The 20,313-nt window shown below is 35.2% G+C and overlaps 1 protein-coding gene across 2 annotated transcripts; it reads left to right on the top strand.

Moving 5' to 3' along the window:
- Nucleotides 1-435: 435 nt before the first annotated feature.
- LOC141846637 (MACPF domain-containing protein At4g24290-like) lies at nucleotides 436-18,642 on the top strand. 2 transcript variants are annotated; one of them, XM_074734686.1, is made up of 8 exons: nucleotides 436-640; nucleotides 719-1,055; nucleotides 4,182-4,420; nucleotides 4,813-5,014; nucleotides 10,722-10,790; nucleotides 10,904-11,090; nucleotides 15,123-15,289; nucleotides 17,833-18,642. In XM_074734686.1, the coding sequence occupies exons 2-8, from the start codon at nucleotides 798-800 to the stop codon at nucleotides 18,511-18,513; spliced, it is 1,803 nt and encodes a 600-aa protein (XP_074590787.1). In that variant the 5' UTR covers nucleotides 436-640; nucleotides 719-797; the 3' UTR covers nucleotides 18,514-18,642. The 2 variants fall into 2 exon arrangements, with proteins under 2 accessions (XP_074590787.1, XP_074590781.1); XM_074734680.1 differs by having other exon boundaries at nucleotides 10,710-10,790.
- The last annotated feature ends 1,671 nt before the right edge of the window (nucleotides 18,643-20,313 follow it).

The raw sequence follows: 20,313 nt of genomic DNA, 5'->3' as shown, positions 1-20,313 counted from the left end.
TCTCCTTTGTTACCTCTAATTAAGCATCTTAAAAAAAAATATATTTTTTATTTTTTTAATGAAAAGAAGGTGAAATATAATTAAGCATTTTTAATTATTTTTAAAAACTTAATAAATATCCGTAGTTCAATAATTTAAATTTGTAACCAAGGATAAAATTCGCTATCTAGCTATCTTATACAGTTAATTTTATGAAGAACTAAATTAATAAAATATAATTATCATGATGAAAGATGATATTATGAAATTGAAATTGAAATTTTTATTTTTTTTATAATTCTATTATGTCGTAATCAACTTTAGAGATTAAATTTAAATAAACAGTAACGGAGAGCCCATTGCCCTACGTAACTCGCATCGGTCGACCACCAACGCACGTCAGCGATCGCTCGCTCGCTCGAGCAGTTCACGCCCTTTGACCGACGCCGCCCCCTGAAATGGTGCCGTCAACATCTTTCCTTGTGGAATACGAATTCACTAGCGCGTCCGTTCCATGGATCATGCAACGCTACGGAAGTCGACGGCAAGAGAAACACCACAGATTTGAGTCTACGTTGAGAAGATGCTACCGGGCGTAGAGTGTCCTGGGGTTTCCCGGATCGGAGTTCAATCTCAAGAGATCCCGTGAAGAGAATCTCCGGTAAGCTTCGGTTTTGGATACATGGAGAAATCTTGGTTGATAGCTGGAAATAGATTGAATTTTTTGGTGTCCGTGTAGGATTGGCTACTGATTTGCGAGTTGGGGAGTTCTGCGACGAGTATTGATCTAAAGGAACTGAATCTGCGCATGATAAAGAATGGCACCTAAGAGTTCACTGGCAGGAGTTCATGAGGCGATTAAGGTTATTGGATTAGGATATGACATAACATCAGATATCCGTTTGAAGCACTGCAAGAAGGACTCGTCGAATTCATGTTTGATTGAGCTTGACCATAATCAGACTCACGACGTCGTCCTTCCTGGTGGGTTGGTTGTCGCAGATGTTCCAAAATCCATAAGGTGTGACAAAGGAGAAAGGATACGGTTCAGGTCAGACGTTCTGTCATTTCAACAGGTATGCTTCTGTTGAGTTTGTTTATCTTTTAGGTAAATCGTGCTATCCACATTCCACCTTGTAAATATAAACTCCTTTATGTTAACTTGGAGTTCAAAATCTTTGGTTGGTTGGTGCAGTTTTTATCTGAGGTTTAACTTTGCAACTTGTTGATCCTTCTCTACTATTAGCATCGGCTATTCAACAACTATACCCTTTTCATGTAGCTATAGTTTTTGGTCTCTAATGCTGATTTGGAAGCCTGATTTGCTGACTCTAGAGTTAATATACCAAGTGTGATTTCTAAACGAGTTCTAAGTATCTACCATATAAATGAACAAATGAGGGGAAATAAGTCTATGTTGCAACCTCCGAGAAATGAGAGAAAAATAATGACAATTTACTAAACCACATACCTAGGTTTTAAAAGTACCAAAATTATGCATTGAACTTTACAGACAACCAAATCACGCACCAGATCACAAGAACCCCTCAGCCCATAATAGTTACTTTGAACCATCAATGCCATACTGCATTCCTTTGCCTGAGCCACCAAAGCATCACCTTTGCTACCGCACCAAAAAAATGATGCCTTACAAGCAAAAAATGCTACCCTTAACTCCGTCTCCCTATTTCAGTGCCATAATAATCATCCAAAAATACATTTAAGCAAGCCTATAGCATCAATGACCTCTAAAACTCATTATAATGTTTGGTTGTTGGTAGTCTCCTCAGATTCTTTCTCTTTGCAATGCAGAAGTATGTCCCATTCCCATGTATATTTTAATGGTGTCCTACGAATGAGTATTTGTGGTGTTTCTTTACTTGTAGGTCCTGGTGATCCATCATTTTCTTAGCTCTTTTGCTCATTGTATTTAGAAACTAATATACTTTTCTAAATCTCCAATCAACATACAAATATTGATATTGTTGCATGTTAAACAAAAGTGATTGATGTCATGAAGACAGTACTCATTCTAAATCATCATAGATACATTTCTAACAATGAACAAAGTCTTCCCATGTCTAATTTTTCTTTTTCTGGAACCTCTAGTCTCATTAAGGACTTTTGGCAAAATGTCTTGATGGACCTAGACATATAGTATTCACTCCAAACAAAAACCATTGCATTCCTAATGCTCCCTAGAGTCGTCATGTTTAATTTTCTTCTTCTTTTCTTGGTTTCAGAGTGTCTAGGCCAATTAATGAATGTTTGCTAAAAATCCTTAATGGGCTTAGCCACATCTGATTCACTATATGAGGATGTTCTAATTGATTCACGAAGCTGATTTTGCTAGGAGCACAAAACTAGCTGATGGTGTTTCTATATTCATCTATAAATGGTTGTTTTTTTAACTTTTCATTGCATGGAAGATCCTATTGTGTCGAAGTGCTCAATTTATTGAATTTGTTGAATCAAGATTGAAGGAAAGACACCTGCTAATCCAAGAAAAATATTTGCATTGTTAATATATCATCTACATCCTGCATCTTTACTGCTGTGTTGAACACAAACACTAGTTGTTTGAGCTTCGATTTCAATGAAGTGTAAGGATGACTTAACTATGATGAGTATAGGAGTGGAAGACTACTTTGAAAACACTTGGTCTCAGTAAGCAATCATAAGGTTGTAGATGAAATAAGAGGAAATGTGTTCTTGGCTAATGACATGGAAGGTGATATCAATGGTGAGTAGTTTCGATTGGCTGAACACTCATATGTGACATATAATGAATTATTAATTTTTTAAAGATAAATTTAGGGTGTAGTAAAATTTTGTAAGTTTCTTTTTTTTTTTACAATTTTGTAATTATTCTTTATGTTCTGTATATTTCTTGTGTCTTGTGCCTTAAGTGTGTGTCAAATCCTTAAAATCCATTGTTCCATTTTATTAATTTTTTGATCCCTTGGTCTTTCCTCCTTTTCTCTTGTAAGCAATTTATGTATGAGCTTCTTTCACTCCCTCTCTATCCTTTACATAAGAGGAACCAACTTGATTTTAGGTTGGACCCTTGGCGATTAAGTGAAGCAAGGCCAAGAAATTCTATTTACTATAATTACACTGTTTTTAAAGAAATGTGTTCCTACCCACATAATATTACAGAGTTCAATGGCAGAAAATCAATGCATTCAGTCCCAACTCCCAAGTAGTTGTAACTCAAAAAATGTTGTATTTTTATCGTAGATTGTTGTTTCTTTTTCTAAGTTAACATTTGTGTGACCTCATCTTCCATCTATCTCCTTTGTGGATTGTGGTTTCTTTACCTAATCAAGGTGAAAATGAACTATAAAGCTAACCATGTATGAATTTGATGTTAGCTCTGATAGTCTATGAAGTCTGATATGGGTGATACAAATATAATATAAAAGGTTAAGAGAACATATAAATATATTCATATGTTGCCTAGGAAATACGCATGGTTAAAGTAGGGCAAAATTGTGTGTGAAACCATTCTGAAAGAAATTATTTAATATTCTTTAACAAATTACATATGCAACTTGCATGCTATTAAGTTGAAAGAAATTATGACTAAGTAAATGAACTAGTCTCATTTTGTTCCAAATGCCAAATTCTAATTGCTTAGAAGTGGTACTAAAAGGCCACATTATGTAAATCACATATAAGTTTATTAGCAACCATTATAAATTGAAAACATTTAGCATATTCTAGTCTGTATGCAGCTTAAGAAGGATAAGTTTTGAAAATTTGGAAGCCTAGAACTTCTTATGGAAAGTTGGGTCAGGTTGGCAAACATCAGAAGTTTGTTAGAACATTATATCAATTTGGTAGGGCAAACAAATAAAATCATAAACACTAAATGATATAATCTTCTTGAAGGAAATGGCCAAGGATATGGGTTTTGTTAAGTGAGCTAAGAGTATGGCTGATTAAAGAATGGAGATTATGTCTATGGGAATGTATAAACTACTAATTCATTCTGAAATGTTCTACATGTTTCATGCTTTATTTTTTGTTGATACTAGTTGACATAATCCAGAATTATTTGTGATCAAGATGTAAAACCTTGCTCTGACTTAGGATATTTCATAGGATATTTTTCATATGCTTACTTCCTTATCTGGTTTTCAGCTCATGTAAAAACACAAATTGTTGGTTATGTTAGCTGAGTATTGAACTTTCTGCAGATGTCTGAGCAATTCAACCAGGAGTTATCATTATCTGGCAAAATACCATCTGGTCTCTTCAACAATATGTTTGACTTTACAGGTTGTTGGCAGAAAGATGCAGCAAATACGAAAACTTTAGCATTTGATGGATGGTTTATTACCCTATACACTTTTGCATTATCAAAATCTCAGATTGTACTTCTTGATCATGTTAAGCATGCAGTTCCATCAACATGGGACCCTGCTGCCTTGGCAAGGTTAGAGATGTTTCTGTCGCATATAAATATTGAAAGAATTTTTTAAAAATCTATTTCTCTTTTTGATAAAATTTTCAGGTACATGTTATTTTAGAAAAAAATCTAGATACTTATTCTATTAGCTCATACTCCCATAGTTATTTACACACTTAAAATTAACTTATTGGCATCCCTTTGTGAGTGTTGTTAGTTTTTATTGTTAAATAACTCATGTTATCTGGAAATAACTTAGAATTTTCTCTTGGGTCATAGCTCTAATTTCAAGGCAAGTTATTTATTTTAATATTCCAATTCATGGAGACACTAATATCAATTCAAAATAGCAGCAAGCTTGAACTGGATTTTCAATTTCATTCTTAGGAGATATGACTTCCATTTTTCTTTTCTTCAAGGTTTATTGAAAGATTTGGCACTCATATTATTATTGGTGTTAAGATGGGAGGAAAGGATGTAATCTATATCAAACAACAACATTCATCCAACCTCCAATCTTTTGAAGTTAAAAAAAGGTTGAAAGATTTGGCAGATAAGAGATTTCAAGAGACTTCAAGAGAATATGACATGGCTTCTAAAGAAACATATGAGAAAGATAAGGTGATCATCTCTCTTCTTGGTGTGCATGTTATTTTTGTGTTTCAAAAGTGAAAATGTATAACTAAGGTTGTCAACTATTTTTACTTAAAGTAATATCATTTGACAATACAAGAAAATCCTTTGTGGAGCAACATGAATTTATTTGTCACCTTGTTCAAATACATCTTTGTTCAACTCATCATGCAATAAGATTCAATAAACATCCAATCCCTTTTGGTTGACGTCAATGTTGTATTGGGTAACAATGAAAAACATATATTTTAGTTGTTTCATAAACTTTTAAGATTAGGACTTGCAATAAAACATTTGCATGTTTGTAGCTTTTCTACTAAGGAGCAAATTAATCTCTAGGTCCTACATCTTACATTGATCTTATAAATTAGAATGAAAATAATTAAATAAAATTTATACACTCTTTTAAACAAAATCTTAACACAATACTAAACTTTTCCTTTCAGCTTTTTGTCAAAATTAGTATAGTGTATTACAAGGTTTAAAATTTTGGCATGAGTTTTAGTCTTAGACTAAAGTTAAATGGTTTCAACATTGTATTATGGGGCACACGTGACTTGTCCATGCGCTATTGCTATGAGGCCAAAGAGTTTGATGCCTCTAGCTGTTGTTTGTCGCTACTCACCATTGCTTGCCACCTCTCGTCATTGTCATTGGTAGCCTCTCGTTGCTGCTTGCTGTTGCTTTTGGTAAGATTCCAAGCTTTTATAACCTTGACCCCCTCCCATGTGATCGACAAAAGAAATCAAGTGATTCTTTCTGACTCGTTCCTTGTCGGCTACAAGTACGTAAGAAAATTTGTCGGCCCAAGGGAATCTCGTGGCGTATGACTAATATGAGTGTGCCATGGGATCCCATGTCAAAATATGAAAATGCCCACATTGGATAGCAAGAATCGACACCAGAACCCGATAAATTATCCTAATATGTAATGGATAATAATAAGATAATAAATTTGGACAAAAATCAAAAGGGTGTCCCAAATTAAGCAAATCATCAAAAGGGCATCCCTTTTTTTTAAAAAAAAGTCAAAAGGGCACCCATCGGATATTTTATCTCAAAAATACCCTTCTTCCAACGCTATTATAACAGCTACGATTAGTTGCTATAACATATTGGGTAGTTGTTACAACGTGTAACACTTAATATAATGTTGTTGTAATATTGGAACTACTAGATAGCTACTATAATCGTTTTCAAATGATTTTAATAATTTAAAATAATTTTGATGAAGTTTATACAATTTGACTTGTTCAAGACTATTTTGATATAATAGTATTCGGAGTTTATGATTTAAGGTTTAAAATTTTAGTGAAATAGTTAATTTTTCATGTTGTAGCAGCTACCGAGTAGCTTTTGCATGTTGTTGTAGCTACTGAGTATTTCTACACATTGTGGCTAACCTAAATCTTAAAATCTTGAACTCTAAATCCTAAATCCTAAACTCCATTGAATACCTTATCTTAAAATCTTGAACTCTAAATCCTAAATCCTAAACTTTAAGCAAATAGTTGAATTTTCACGTTGTAATAGTTACTAGTAGCTTCTACACGTTGTAACAGTTATCGAGTAACTTTTATACGTTGTGGCTAAACCCTAAATATTAAAATCTTAAACATTGAATATTATTATATCAAAATATTCTTTACCAATTTGGTCAAAATTATTTAAACTTCATTAACTTTAAATTAATCAAAATCATTTTAAAATAGTTGTAGCAGTTACAGAGTGGCTGCTACATCTGTGGCTGCTACATGTTGTAGCAACTATCGGTAGCTGCTATAACAATATTGGATAAGGGATATTTTAGGGATAAAACATCTGATTGGGCACCCTTTTGACTTTGTTTTGATAAAGGGGTGCCCTTTTGATGATTTGTATAATTTGGGATGTCCTTTTGATTTTTGCCCAATAAATTTTACCTTTAAAGAGATTCAAGCATAACTGAAATTCCTAAAAAATTGAAAAAAAATTTATCTGTGAGGCATGCACCATAGTACTGCACTAACTATAAAGGGTAAGAGATGCCACCACATATGGAGCTTGTCATCAGGCTTACTTTGAAGGTACAGCCCAGCTTACTTTGAAGGCACAACCCATTTCTTCTTTTCCAATTCACATGATTCTGAATGAAGTTTCAATTGATTAACACTCCTTAGCCCTAAAGAAATCAATCATGAAAGTATGGGAAACATGTGAAGGAGTCAGGGAGGAGGTTTTTTTCAATCAAAATTTTCTTTCCACTATGCTATCCAATGAATAGAATATAGTTGGAGATAAATAGGATGAAAAGTTTGTTGGTGGCCCATCCAAAGCTAACTTGATATGAACTTCAATTAAGGCTTTTGATTATTCAATGCCACCAGATGTCGCAATGTTTCTGAGTTCCACCAGTTTGCTGCTGAATGATAGTAGGTAGATGTGAGCTTGTTTGTTTTAAGAGAACTCTGTGATCTTGATATAAGAAAATTAAGAGGAATAAGAAAATTTTTTGATACAAGGATCATGCTGAATTCTTGTTTTCTGCAACCTGTTGATGTCAAAAGTAATGATTGGCTAATCAGCCAATGGGATCTTCTGTACTAGAATTTGGGAACTCCAGTTCGATTAGGTGAGAAGTAAAAGGATGTGCACCTAAGGGTGGGCAGCCTTGTGATAATCATTGGATGTATATTCTGGACGGTTGTGGGCAGTCATGCCACATTGGAATACTCAAGAAATTTCCAAGTTGCAACCAAGAGCATTCAGACAACATGTAATTTGGGATAATCCATGGTGTTCTAGAGGAGGATTGTGTTAGTGCAAGGAGCACTAGTCTGTTTCCAGAGTTTCGATGCTTGACAATACACCTAGGTCTGGTTAGTTTGACCAAGGGTTGATCCAAATAGGACTTAATGTTTGGATGTGAGTGAAGTCTAGTCAGGTCAGATTTGACCAGAAGACTAGCAAGAAGTCCTAGTTGGTTAAACTGGATAAGGAGAAGTCCTAATTGAGGCTAGGCAAGGAAAGTCCTAGTTGCAGCTAGGCAAAGGAAGTCCTGATATGGAGGATTGGGCAAGGAAGACCTGGTTGGAGGCTGGGCAGGAAGTCCTGGTGAGTGAAGCTGGGCAAGGAAGTCCTGATCTAGAGGTTGGGCAAGGAAAAATCTAAGCAAGTCAAGGGTGACCGGATACTTGGCAGGTGAGAAGTCTATCTATGGAAGTGACTAGTCCTAACTAGAGGTTAAGCAAGGGAAAGTGCAAACAGGATGTTTGGCAGGTGGAAAGTCTACCTATGGAAGTGACTAGTCCTAACAAGAAGTTAGGCACGGGTAAGCCAGTAGGTTAGACCTACAGAGGTAAGACTTAGGTAAGCCTAGTAGGTCAGACGGACTACAAGTAGGCTTAGGTTGCTTGTTTGTGTGTATGCTGATCTTGTAGGGACCAGAAGCTGAAAGCAAGATGGAGGAAGCATAAGAGGAGCAAATAGAAGCAACCGAACCAAGCCCGGGGTCAACTCAAGTCAAACCCGAGTTGACTGGATCCGGGCGCCCGAATGTTACTCTAGGCGTCCGGACAGTCCAGGCACCCCTATGTGTTCCAAGCGCCCAGATCAGGTGGAATTGACTCCGATAAAGATCGACGGAATCGGATCGGATCGGTTCCAAGCGCTTGGATAAGAATCCAAGCGTCCGGAAAGGTCTTTATAGGGCCTATACGACCAGCACCAAGAGACAACTACTACTCTCATACGTCTTCATCCTGCGGTGCTGCTGAACGCAAACGGAGCCGGGCTCGTGCAATCGGAGAAGTTCCAGAAGGAGTGTGCGATGCTCAGGACTTTCTGATCGGCCACTACACGACGTTTGGTTTATTCTTTATTTTAGTCTTACTTGTTTGTACTTTAATTTCTATTATTGATTGGACTGTAAGACGAGTTTCTCCGCCTCCGGACAAAGGTCCGGAAAGGAGACCATTAGTGGACGAGCGTTTTCCCGTGCATAGGCCTTGGACGTACTAACCCTGGGGGGTTAGGAACCAAGTAAATCTGCGTGTCCCTACTTGTTATTCTAATATCCGCTGCTAGTTTTGTGTTAGTAACGAACGAACGAAAACGATGAACGCTATTCACCCCCCTCTAGCACACACACCGGTCCTATAGATCGTTGTTCTGATTCTTTGCTACTAAATGTGGCAGATGTTTTGAAGTTTGACTTTGCTGACCTATAATTTCATGCAGATGTGAAATTGTTTGTGTTAACTGTTAAGATAACTCACCATCTTATTAAAGGGTAGAAAGAAAATTAAGATAACTTTGGTTTTTAGGATCTAATAATCACTAGTATCCCACACATATGTATCCTTTTTGTTCAGTTACAGTAACTACCTTGTTTGTTTACAACTACATCAATAACACAAATCTCCTGCTTAAAGAGATTTTAACCACATGGCACCACACTCAAAGGACAACTTCCACACTTATATTGATGGTCCTTACATAGATTGAGTAAATAAAGTAAAAAAAATTAAATGTTCATTTTGCATTCAACTCCTTGTTTCAATTTCCTCAATTGCTATTATTGTTGCCTTATGGCTGTAGTAAGTTTGTACTTCTCCAATGTAATGGTTACTCTCCGTACCATATTATAACAATGTAACATAACGTAATTGTATAGTAATAAAGAGTAATTATATACTTGTAATAATTTGTCATATCACTATAGTATATATAAATTCACGTTGTTTATTGATTTTATATAGTTGGTATAGTATTATCAAACATTAAATGTAAAAACAATATATTATTAATTATTTAGGAATTTATTGATTAAATTTATCATATTTTAAAATGCAAACGCACCATTATAATTACTCATATTTTTAACTGATGAGCAAGTTATCACAATATTTTTTTAATCTCCAGTAGCATTATTTCTGTTTTGATATACCAAAATTTGAATTCTCAGTAGAAAAATATTCTGTTTCTCACATTTCCTATTGTGGTGACATGAATAATTGAAAAGAGAATCATGAACCAATGCTGCCCTTATTTGCTTCATCCCCCTTTGTCCTAGAGCTCTTGTTGAGATAATCCGTAGTTCTCTTTCACAGCTGGACATTTTCTATTTTTCATAGTGTGGAATTTACCCTCAAGCAACATAAGAACAAAATGAATTGATCATAAACATGTGGATATGGTCTATAGGGCATCAGGTCTTGCCGCACCTTTCTTTTTTGCCTTTTCGTATTCTTGTTGATCTAGGGTTCTGCTACCAAATATTCCGCCTACCTTTCCTTAATTTTTTTTCTAATTGTCATCAACCTTAGCGCTCTACCTTTGATTCTGTTCCTTGCTTTGCTGCTATCTCTGCTACTCTGTCTTTTTCTGTTGTCTTCTTTTACTTCCATTACTGTTCCCCTTGATGTTGCTTCTACACTTCTTTTACATTTTAGATCTTTGCCTGTGCAAATACTAATACATAACCATATTTATTTAATTCTAAACTTTGTTTATCGATTAATTTCTTCTCAATGATGCAAAATTATACCCCCATCATTTTTGAAACTTATCTTGTAGCAAGTACTGGACAAAGTGAGAGCAATTTTTCTGAAGGTTCCCGGCTCTTTCTAGTTTTATTGATTTTTCTTTAATACCAATTTACATAGTGGTTATAAGATTAACATCACTTATAACATCATTTTAGTGCCTGGTGCAGTTTGAAATGAGGGGGCAAAGGCTTAGGTTTGTCAATGCCAGTCCATCGAGCTCTTATTGCCCAAAAGAGGTATAAAAAATTATGTTAGTCCTTTGTGGTATGGTTTCTAATCCTGAAAAGAGCTCTTACTTTAGCTATACTTCTTCCTTGGATCATTTGTTACTTTTTGTACTGAATTTTAGGACATTGTAGAAATCCCGAAAAGAAGAGGTGGAAGGGATGCTAAGGATTTATCTCATATTGAGTGGTTGAACACTGTTCATTCTGAACCTGATGTTATTTCAATGTCCTTTCTGCCAATTACTTCTCTTTTGAATGGAGTTCCTGGAAGTGGTTTCCTACAGCATGCCTTCAATCTGTACCTACGATGTAAGTTTTAATTCCATTATTACAATATGGAATATATTTATTTCCAAAATAAACTTGTGGGTCAATGAGCATTGCTTTTGTCTCAATTTTCCATTATCGGTATGTTTTAAGTATCATTCAAGCTTGTTCCCTTATTATAAGGCATCTTATCTGTAAACATATAAGAGAATATGTTTTCCTTCATTGGAAATTGATTTGACTCTGCTCCAATATTTTTCCTGAGTGCTTATGGAAAATTAATGTTGCAATTGAAATTCCACCACATGACAGATATGTAGGTCTTGCTTGCAGTCTTCGATATTGTATAAAATCATCTTGGTGGAACCCTGGTGGTTGATTATCCATAATGTTGATAGTGCTTGTCACGCTTGTGTGAATTGATATGATACTCTTAAGTCAACCCTTAGATGGAGGTTTAGTATCGGAACTCATTGAAACAACAATAGTGACCCAAAATTACACGTTTATTGCTTAGTTACATATGCAAAGTATTTCAACTTCCTATAGTGTATTTAAGATGGGGCTAAATTGAGGTTTCATTTGGAAATTACAAATTATAGGCTGAAGCGGAAAGTTCCTCACTATTTGATGCAACACTAGAGATTTGCTTGAGAGAGAACACTCATAAAGAGAGATCAAAACCTAGGGCCAAGCCGAGCCAAGCTTTGTGTTGTTCAAGTTTGTTTGATAAGCTAAGGAGCCAAGTCAAGCCAAGGTTAAAATGAATCAAACCGTTGAAACGGTTGTTCAAACTCGACTTGTTTCTTTTTATGCATTTGAGTTTGGTTTATTTGGATGTTATCGAGCTCTCAATTCGAGCTTATTTGATTGTTTAAAATTTTTACATTTTAAAGTTTATTTGGTTGGTTAGTGAGTTTGATATTACAAGATTATTTGTTCGTTTTGAGAACTTTTTTGTTTATTTGCAAGTTTCATAAGAGCTTGATTGATAAACATGGTTCATAAACTTTTTTCGTGGATATTATTTATGAACATTGTTCACGAATAGTTCATAATCTTTGTTTATGAATATTAACGAGCTGAACATATATGTATTCAAGTTTGTTCTTTTAGTTTACTGAATTATTCAATTTTGTTCATTTAATTAATCATGTATATTGAACGAACATAAACAAGTTCTTACTAAGTTGAATACCAAGCTTGCACACGAACATTTGGTTTATTTGTAGCCCTATCAAAACCTTATTAATCTGGAATTGGTAAAAACTAAGGGGTTAGATCTCTTTTTTAGACCCAATAATAGCTAGACTTGCTGTAATACAGACTTAATTAACTAAGAAAAAGATACTGTTTAGTAAATAACAATTAAATGAAAACTTGATCTTAAATGATCCAGTTTACTTTATTTGAGAAGTTTATTTTAAATTGATCCATTATTGTTCGCATCATTATAAGGTATTTTTTAACGCTGAAGCTTGTTATGCCTTTCATTGATTTATATAGCATTACGAAAAGGAGGATGAGTTCTCAGTTTGTATCCACAAAATTTACACTTTTGCCAATCCTCCTGTACGAGCTATAAATTCGACACTTTGGGATAAAGAAGAATTCTATCTATACTTTCATATTCTTAACTCTGCCCTTAACACAGGGACATGTGAAGTGAATTGCACTGGCCCATGTTAAATATAAGAAGGTGGGTGACCACTTCTCCCACAAACTTAAGCATTTTGGAAAGAAATCCATCTATATTTTTAATTTTCACATATATTTTTCATTAATTTGCAACTGCTGTGGATGGGAAAGAAATTGAGATACTGAATCTGATTTATGAAAATCAAAGATTCAAAAACTTTAGTAATTGCTTATAGCTAGAGCCAAACCAACCTATCATTTGCCAGATCTATGGATTTAGATGTAGAAGTTTCTGAGGTAGGTGCAAACCAAAGATTCAAAACCTTTAGCAATTGCTTATGGCTAGAGCCAAACCAACCTATCATTGGCCAGATCTGTGGATTTGGATGTACAAGTTTCTGAGGTAGGTGGATTTTTTTTTTTCATCATTCTGGTTGGAAATACAGTTATGAAATTTATGATTCCTTTCAAAGTGATGCTGGTATATGAATGTTTTCTAGGCTTTAGAAGTTAGTGTAGGCAGCAGTATATACATGGTAAGGGACTAAATCACATTTTTAGTATTTGGATCGAGAGAGATGCTAGGAGGAGGGGGGTTGAATAGCGTTTCAAAACCTTTATCATAGTTGTCTAAATTCAGCGGCTTAAATACTTTAAAGAATTGTAGGGGAAATAAACTGTTTTCTAGTTTTTTTTTAAATGCAGCAGAAATAAAAATCTTTTTAAACATCTAGTGAAGACTCGAATGGACTTTAGAAATTAAAGTATGAGATGAATGTGTTCTTTGAAAAACTGATGATTGAGATATTATAAAAGGACAACCCGATGCACGAAGCTCTTACCAATACGGGGTTCCGAGGAAGGGTCTATTGTACGCAATCTTATCTTACTTTGCAAGAGGCTGTTTCCGAGACTCGAACTCATGAGCTTCAAGTTACACGACAACAACTTTACCGTTGCACCAAGACTCTCCTTCACTATAGAAAAATTTGTGCATATAACTAATAGATCTAAGAGTAATAGAAAAATTTATAAGTATTTTATATGGTTTAGAAATCTTAATTCCTACTCTGCGGCTTATGAACTCCACGAAAACCACTTTATTTTCTTCTTGGAAATCTTATGAAACACAAAACCATTGATAGTAGAAGAATATTGATAGTAAGTCAAATGGAAAAATCAAAACGAAATAAATAACATGAAAAGTAAAGCAAAAAACTGTGAGAACAAAAGGAACTGCAATGACGAATTGAGAACCACAAAATTTTGTTGTAGTTCTTGAATGTAGTAGAATTTCTGAAGGATGTTCTATTTCGAGCTGCTTGACATATGATAAAAATCTAAGTATGTGAGCAATGTGCAGCATCAGTTAGCGAAATGCTCGTTCTAATAAAAAAAAGAGAAAAAATAAGTTTTAAAATCTTATACATTCCTATTTAAAGGTTTTAAAATATAAAATTTAATTAATGCACATCATTTTTATGCACCAATGAGAACTTGACTCTCGACAAGATATCAACATCTTCAATTTGGGCATTCATGCCATTTAGTATGATTTTTTTTTTTACAATTAATAGAAGAATTTTAAACCCCATGAGTATTGTGTCCTCACAAGGTGCCATGTAGCATGCCAAATCAAGAATGTGAAAGAATAACAAAGAAGGTTGTTTATGGTTGTGCCCTTTTCTCAACAGTTCAATCAAGTGTATGGAACAAATTAGGGAGGTGATTCATTAGATAATTTGCATTTGCATCTTCACCCGTTAGATGGAGTCCAAATCTATGTCAAACTTAGAGCCACTGGAATAGAGTAGGTGTGAGTCGTCTTCTCGGTCATTGATTAGCTTGTCGAAACAGGTGGGAAGAGAAGTTTTGTAGTCGTTCAATAGAGATGGAGTCTCAGTCGAAGTATGCATTGACCTCATCGCTCGGTTGATACAAAAGAGGCACTGTTCTCACTGCCCAAGGTCTTCTTGTCAGTGGTAATTCGTTTAGAGACAATCAATTGAGAGGGCATTGTATATTTAATTCATTATTATTTGTACTTACATCCAAATTAGGTTTAATTTGGATTTGAATGACTTAAATTTTGTTACATGCGGCTTGAGCCTGTCTCACCTGATGTTGGCCAAAACTAAAATTTGTTTTGCCAATGTGGACAGTACATAGGGTTGCCATAGTCAGCACAAGTGGCATGGGTGGAACATGTAACTTTAGTCTGTGCCGCTTGGTTTTGGTTTTGGTACAGAGTTGGAACAGTGTATATTCCCTGTTACACTAAGTTTCAACTATTGCATTTGAGATACCATTACCTTCAAAATGATAATGCTTGTATGTTTGAAGTTCTTTTTGAGTTACCATCATCTTCTAAAATTTATATGTAGTTTGGGAAGGACTAAGATTTTTGTGCTTACATTTGGTTTTTCATTGCACTAGATAAGCCGCCAATAGAAGAACTTCATCAATTTTTGGACTTTCAACTACCAAGACAGTGGGCTCCTGTTTACTGTGATCTTCAACTTGGTCCACAGCGGAGGAAGCAGAGCAGTGCATCTCTTCAGTTTGCCTTCATGGGCCCAAAGCTTTATGTTAATACCAGCGTGGTAATTATTTTCAGTCATGCATATTTGTTCCTCACTGGACTCATTAATTGTTTATAAATGGCGATTCAGATAGCTTGGATTCATCAGTTTGGTAGACATTCTTCCTCATCAACTGCTCATACAGATTTAGAACTCTTTCGTGCTCTTAATATACAAATGAGCTCTTTTTAGGTTACTATAAAAACTTGAAAACCAGTATGAAGTGAAAAGTTGATTATTGTATATTATATACCCCTTTGGATTTAACCTGCTCGGTAATTCTTGTTCAAATATCAATATCAATATAATTCTATAGAGGGTCTAACTTAATATTACAAGAGTTGATTCTTTCTTGAATGCAATGATGAAGGAACAAATGCATCTCACTTTTGTTTTGATTGTTTTTTTTCTGACAAATATGCTTAGCATCTTGTGAAAAATTCTGAATACTTTATTTTGATCTCGTGCAGTTCTTTCTCTTCTAGAAATCCTTTAATGCAATTTGACTTTATGCACATAAATTCCTTCAATAGTACTTACAATCATATATTTGATCATCAATATTGTTTGGTAGATTAGACATGTACCTAAAGCACGAGCTGGAAATAAAATGGCAAGGACGTGCCTAAGTTGGTGAAAAAGTAAAACAAATTTATCATTCATGCAAAAATTAGCACAAAAATCATTTACAACTAAGAAGTAAACATGAATATATGATAAGATGCATCAAGCATTGAAATAAAGGAAACATGGAACTTAAAGATCTAAAAAGGAAATAGTAACTCATAAGTAACTTTATAAATGAGGAGTTACTGAAGATAAATCGTGCCCTAGGTGGTTCGGTGTGACCTTGAGTTTTGATGTTTGGGTAAAAGGTTTAAATTAGGTTTTGTCTTGTGATTTGATGTGCGTTTTTGAGTGAACAAGGATTTAGAGGAGTACACATGAAGTTTGAAGAGCTCATGACTTAGTGTGACTAAGGTGACACATCATAAAAGAATGATATAAGATATATGAGGGATCGCAAGACGTGAGCACTAAGGTGGTAATTGGAGCAACTTTGGACAAATGTGGTGCGACTCAAGTTGGAGGTTTAATGGTTTGATTTGAAGGGATTAGAGAAGGTTGCATGAGCCAACAATCCAGGACAAGGACCATTGAAGAGCAACGAGGATGACAACTGGTAGAGATGTACTATATAGGTGAAGCCATGATGGCATGAGGAGATGAGTCAAAGGCTCGTGTGCGTTCAAGGGATTGGGTAACTTGATGTCATATATACTCATGGGGTGAAGTCAAGTTGTGATGGTAAGATTTTGATCATGAGCTGTGAGAATTGAGTGATGTATACACATGGGGTGATGGTATAACACAATTTAGGTGGACTCAATTATTAGGATGATCCAAAGCAATTGTCACACAACTTGAACATTCTTACAATTAAGTTCAGTCTTCTAGTGTGTATATAATCCAAAGAAATTATGCTACACATCTACCCATAGCCTTATATTCGACCTTGTTAGAGGATTGTGCAACATAATGTTGCTTCCAACTACTTCAACTAACTAGGAAAGACTTGTCAAATTGACATCCTCTACTAGTACTCTTTCTATTCAATTTACTACTCTACATAATTGGAATCGGAGTAACCTACCAAATTTAACGTATTGATTATTAGACACCAAAGGCCTACATTAAGAGTACACTTGAGATACCTTAAGATTCTTTTAAGAGCAATCAAATGTGACTTTTTGGCACAAGATTGATATTTTGCGCACAAGCCAACTGCAAATAATATATTGGGTCCACTAGTAACACTTGTAAAGTTCTTAAGGTCTACTCGTTTACCTTCTGGATTGTGATCTATCTTAATGATAGTAGCCACTAGCAGTGTTTTAAATGGCGCAGGAGGTGACCGCCTAAGCGCTGCCTAGGCTGGAGGTGGACGTCAACCACCCCACTCGTATGGAAGGCAGTGTTTTAGGCGGTCTGAAACTTAGGTTAAAACTTAAAAAACCCGATGCGATGATTTAAAAACAACTCATCCCCTACTTCCATCCCGAACCGCCATTGCCGCTGATGTCGTCCGCCGCCGCCGTCATCGCCTACTGTCGTCTTTAGGTTAGATTTTGATATACGCACGTCGTTAGGTTAGGCTAACCCAATTTCTGCATTTTGGCTTTGGGCGAGCTTCTGGGTCTGTCGTCGAGTTTGGGCAAAGCTTCTGGGTTCATCGCCGGGCTCGGGTGACCTTGTTTTCTTATTTTAGTTTTTGATTGGAACTTTCACTCTGCATATTGTTTGTTCTAATTAGTTAACTCTCTGCCCCTTGAGATTTTGGTACTGCTATAATGCTATATATAATTCTTTTCTTGCTTTAATTTCCCCTAGAAGTCGTAGCTTGTTCCAGAGTTGCCCTGCTATAGTTGTTTGATTTTGGTTGCAAGAAGTATGAATTATGAGTTTTTTTTTCCCAAAATGATCCTCGTTGCGTTTTCTGATTTTGCTTAAGATGGAATTACATTGGGCTTCTGCTTGGAATTGTAATCAACTATGCTTTTCAGGTGGATGTGGGGAAGAAGCCTGTGACTGGACTCCGGCTATATTTGGAAGGTAAAAGGAGTGACAGATTAGCAATCCATCTGCAACATCTTTGCTCTCGTCCACAATTCATTCAGCTTTGTGACAATGCAAATAACCACTTTTCTACCGATTCTCATGACCGGAAGTACTATGAGCCTGTTTCTTGGCAGCACTTTTCTCATATCTGTACGGCTCCTGTCGAACCTGATGACGATCTCTCAATTGTCACTGGGGCTCAGTTGCACGTAGGGTATCATGGTCTAAAGAAAGTCCTTTTCCTTTGCCTCCAGTTCGCATCGGTTTCTAATGCTGTGTTGGTCAAGGATCCAGAGTGGGAAGGGTCTCCAAACTTGGTGCAAAAGTCTGGTCTCTTTTCAACACTCATTAGCACTCATTTTTCCATGGCTATCCAGAAACCTCAGCCAAGGCCAGCAGATGTGAACATCAACTCAGCTGTGTATCCAGGCGGCCCGCCAGTTCCAGTTCGGACTCTAAAGTTGCTCAAGTTTGTCGATACAACTGAGATGTCACGAGGCCCACAGGACAGCCCGGGGTATTGGGTGGTCTCCGGCGCGAAGCTGCAATTAGAGAGGGGCAAGATCTCATTGAGGGTCAGGTATTCGCTCCTGACAGCCATTCTGCCAGATGAAGAGTATGAGTAACACGCGATGCAAGGGTAAGTTTTTGTTTTCAGCTCAATGGAATTGTTCTTGTAGCTAGTTTGTTTATCATATTTGTAATTGCTTTAAATAACCAACACTAGTTGGTCATGAAAATGCCATTGCCCTGTTTCTGATGTTTTCGTCTAGGGTTTGTTACACGAAATAGGATATACTACATAGAAGTGAAGACTATGGGCAAATTTTTCTATAGACATCATGCGCCAACATTTGGTGCATTTAAAACTCAAACAGAGCCGATGAACATGAACTGTGGCTCAATAGGGCCTGTTGTATGTTCCTATCTATCTGATTCTACATCACATTGGTTTTCATTTCAACAAAAAGATAGAATCTGTCATTCCAATGGCCTCACACGGTTGGTCCCACAATCATTTGTGAATCACATTGGTATTTAGATTCATGCCTTAGTTAACCTCTGTTATTCTATAAACTTAGCGTGATTTGATCAACATTGTTGGCCTTCTGATAGTCAAAAGTTTAGTAGATTAATCTCGAGTCTTTTGGCTATCGTATTTATAGTCATCAATTTAGGTTGGATCTGTTGGATTGGTCCATTTTATTAAATAATTTAGGTAGATTAGATTGAAATTTTATCAATCCATTTTAAAGTGGATTCATATTAGCCAATCCGCCTAGGTTTGTGACCTGCATGGGTCGGTTTACGATGGACTTGAGTTGATCTGTGGGTTGAGAAAATTTATTTATTTTAAAATTAAAATAAAAAATTCAAAGGACTAGTGAGTTTTCATCTAAATCGTAATTCAAATTTAAATTTTTTATAATTTAAATTTAAAAATTTTAAATTTTTTTATTTTTTGATAGACCTGTGGGTTGATCTGTTTAATTTGCAATTTGTAATCTGCCTTGGATTGAGTTGAGTTGGAGACTTGATAGTTTCAAAAATATCAAAATGTATTAAATCATTTATTTTGAATTCCTTAAGTTTGAAAACACTAACTCCAATCTTTCAAAAAAATTATATTGGATTTTTAAGACGAATTTTCAATCATGATTAAATCGGAACCAAATGCCCATTTATCAATATATTAGTGTTTCCTATGGTTGATTAATGATTAATATATGAATGAAAAAAAATGAAGTTCTTTTTATAATTTTGTGTGATATGTGCATCACTCTACGGGCATGGTTGAGTTGGTTATAACGGGATAGATTTGTTGAAGTGGGCAAGGATCGAATTTCGACAAAGTTGAGACAATATCCTCTTCCGTAATGGTTAATTGTAGTTTTCTGATTTACCTCCTTATAGATGGTATGTGGGACCATCTTTTAGTGAAATTGATATATGTATCAATTTTATCCCTTCTCCTTCTTCTTCCCATTCCCCTCCTCTTCTATATTTCTTCATCAAATCTTGGTATCTTTTTCATTTTAATTTTCACCTTCACCTATTTTAATTTCAAAAATTATTTTTGAATCTCAAATTCCAATCGCACATTTCAATTTTGTTATTGAACTTAAAACTTATTACCAAATCTCTAAATATCACTCCAATTACAAATTTGAATAATATTTGTCTATATTCAACCTCGAATTTGAAACTTAAATTTGTTCTTGAATCTCTTTAAATATTGTCATAACTCCTATATCACAAATTTGAATAATATTATTAAAACTCGAATCCATATTCAACCTCAAATGTTGAATCTCAAATTTAGATCATGAATCATGTTGTTCTTGAATCTCAAATTGTCATTATTAGAACATGATCTTATATTCAATCTCCAATTTGAATCTCAAATGTTGTTCTTGAATCTCAAA

This window comes from Curcuma longa, chromosome 1 (assembly GCF_044706935.1).
Source record: "Curcuma longa cultivar G26 ecotype Majalengka, Jawa Barat chromosome 1, ITB_CL_G26_1.1, whole genome shotgun sequence".
NCBI lineage: Eukaryota > Viridiplantae > Streptophyta > Magnoliopsida > Zingiberales > Zingiberaceae > Curcuma > Curcuma longa.
Note: the sequence above shows the minus strand (reverse complement) of the source record. Positions and strands in the feature narration are given on the sequence as shown.

Excerpts from the sequence above, each read along its gene's own strand:
- LOC141846637 (XM_074734680.1), top strand. The coding sequence starts at position 798 with ATGGCACCTAAGAGTTCACTGGCAGGAGTTCATGAGGCGATTAAGGTT. Across the intron at positions 10,791-10,903 it reads GCTCTTATTGCCCAAAAGAG|GACATTGTAGAAATCCCGAA; the intron begins GTATAAAAAATT and ends ACTGAATTTTAG. Across the intron at positions 11,091-15,122 it reads CTTCAATCTGTACCTACGAT|ATAAGCCGCCAATAGAAGAA; the intron begins GTAAGTTTTAAT and ends TCATTGCACTAG.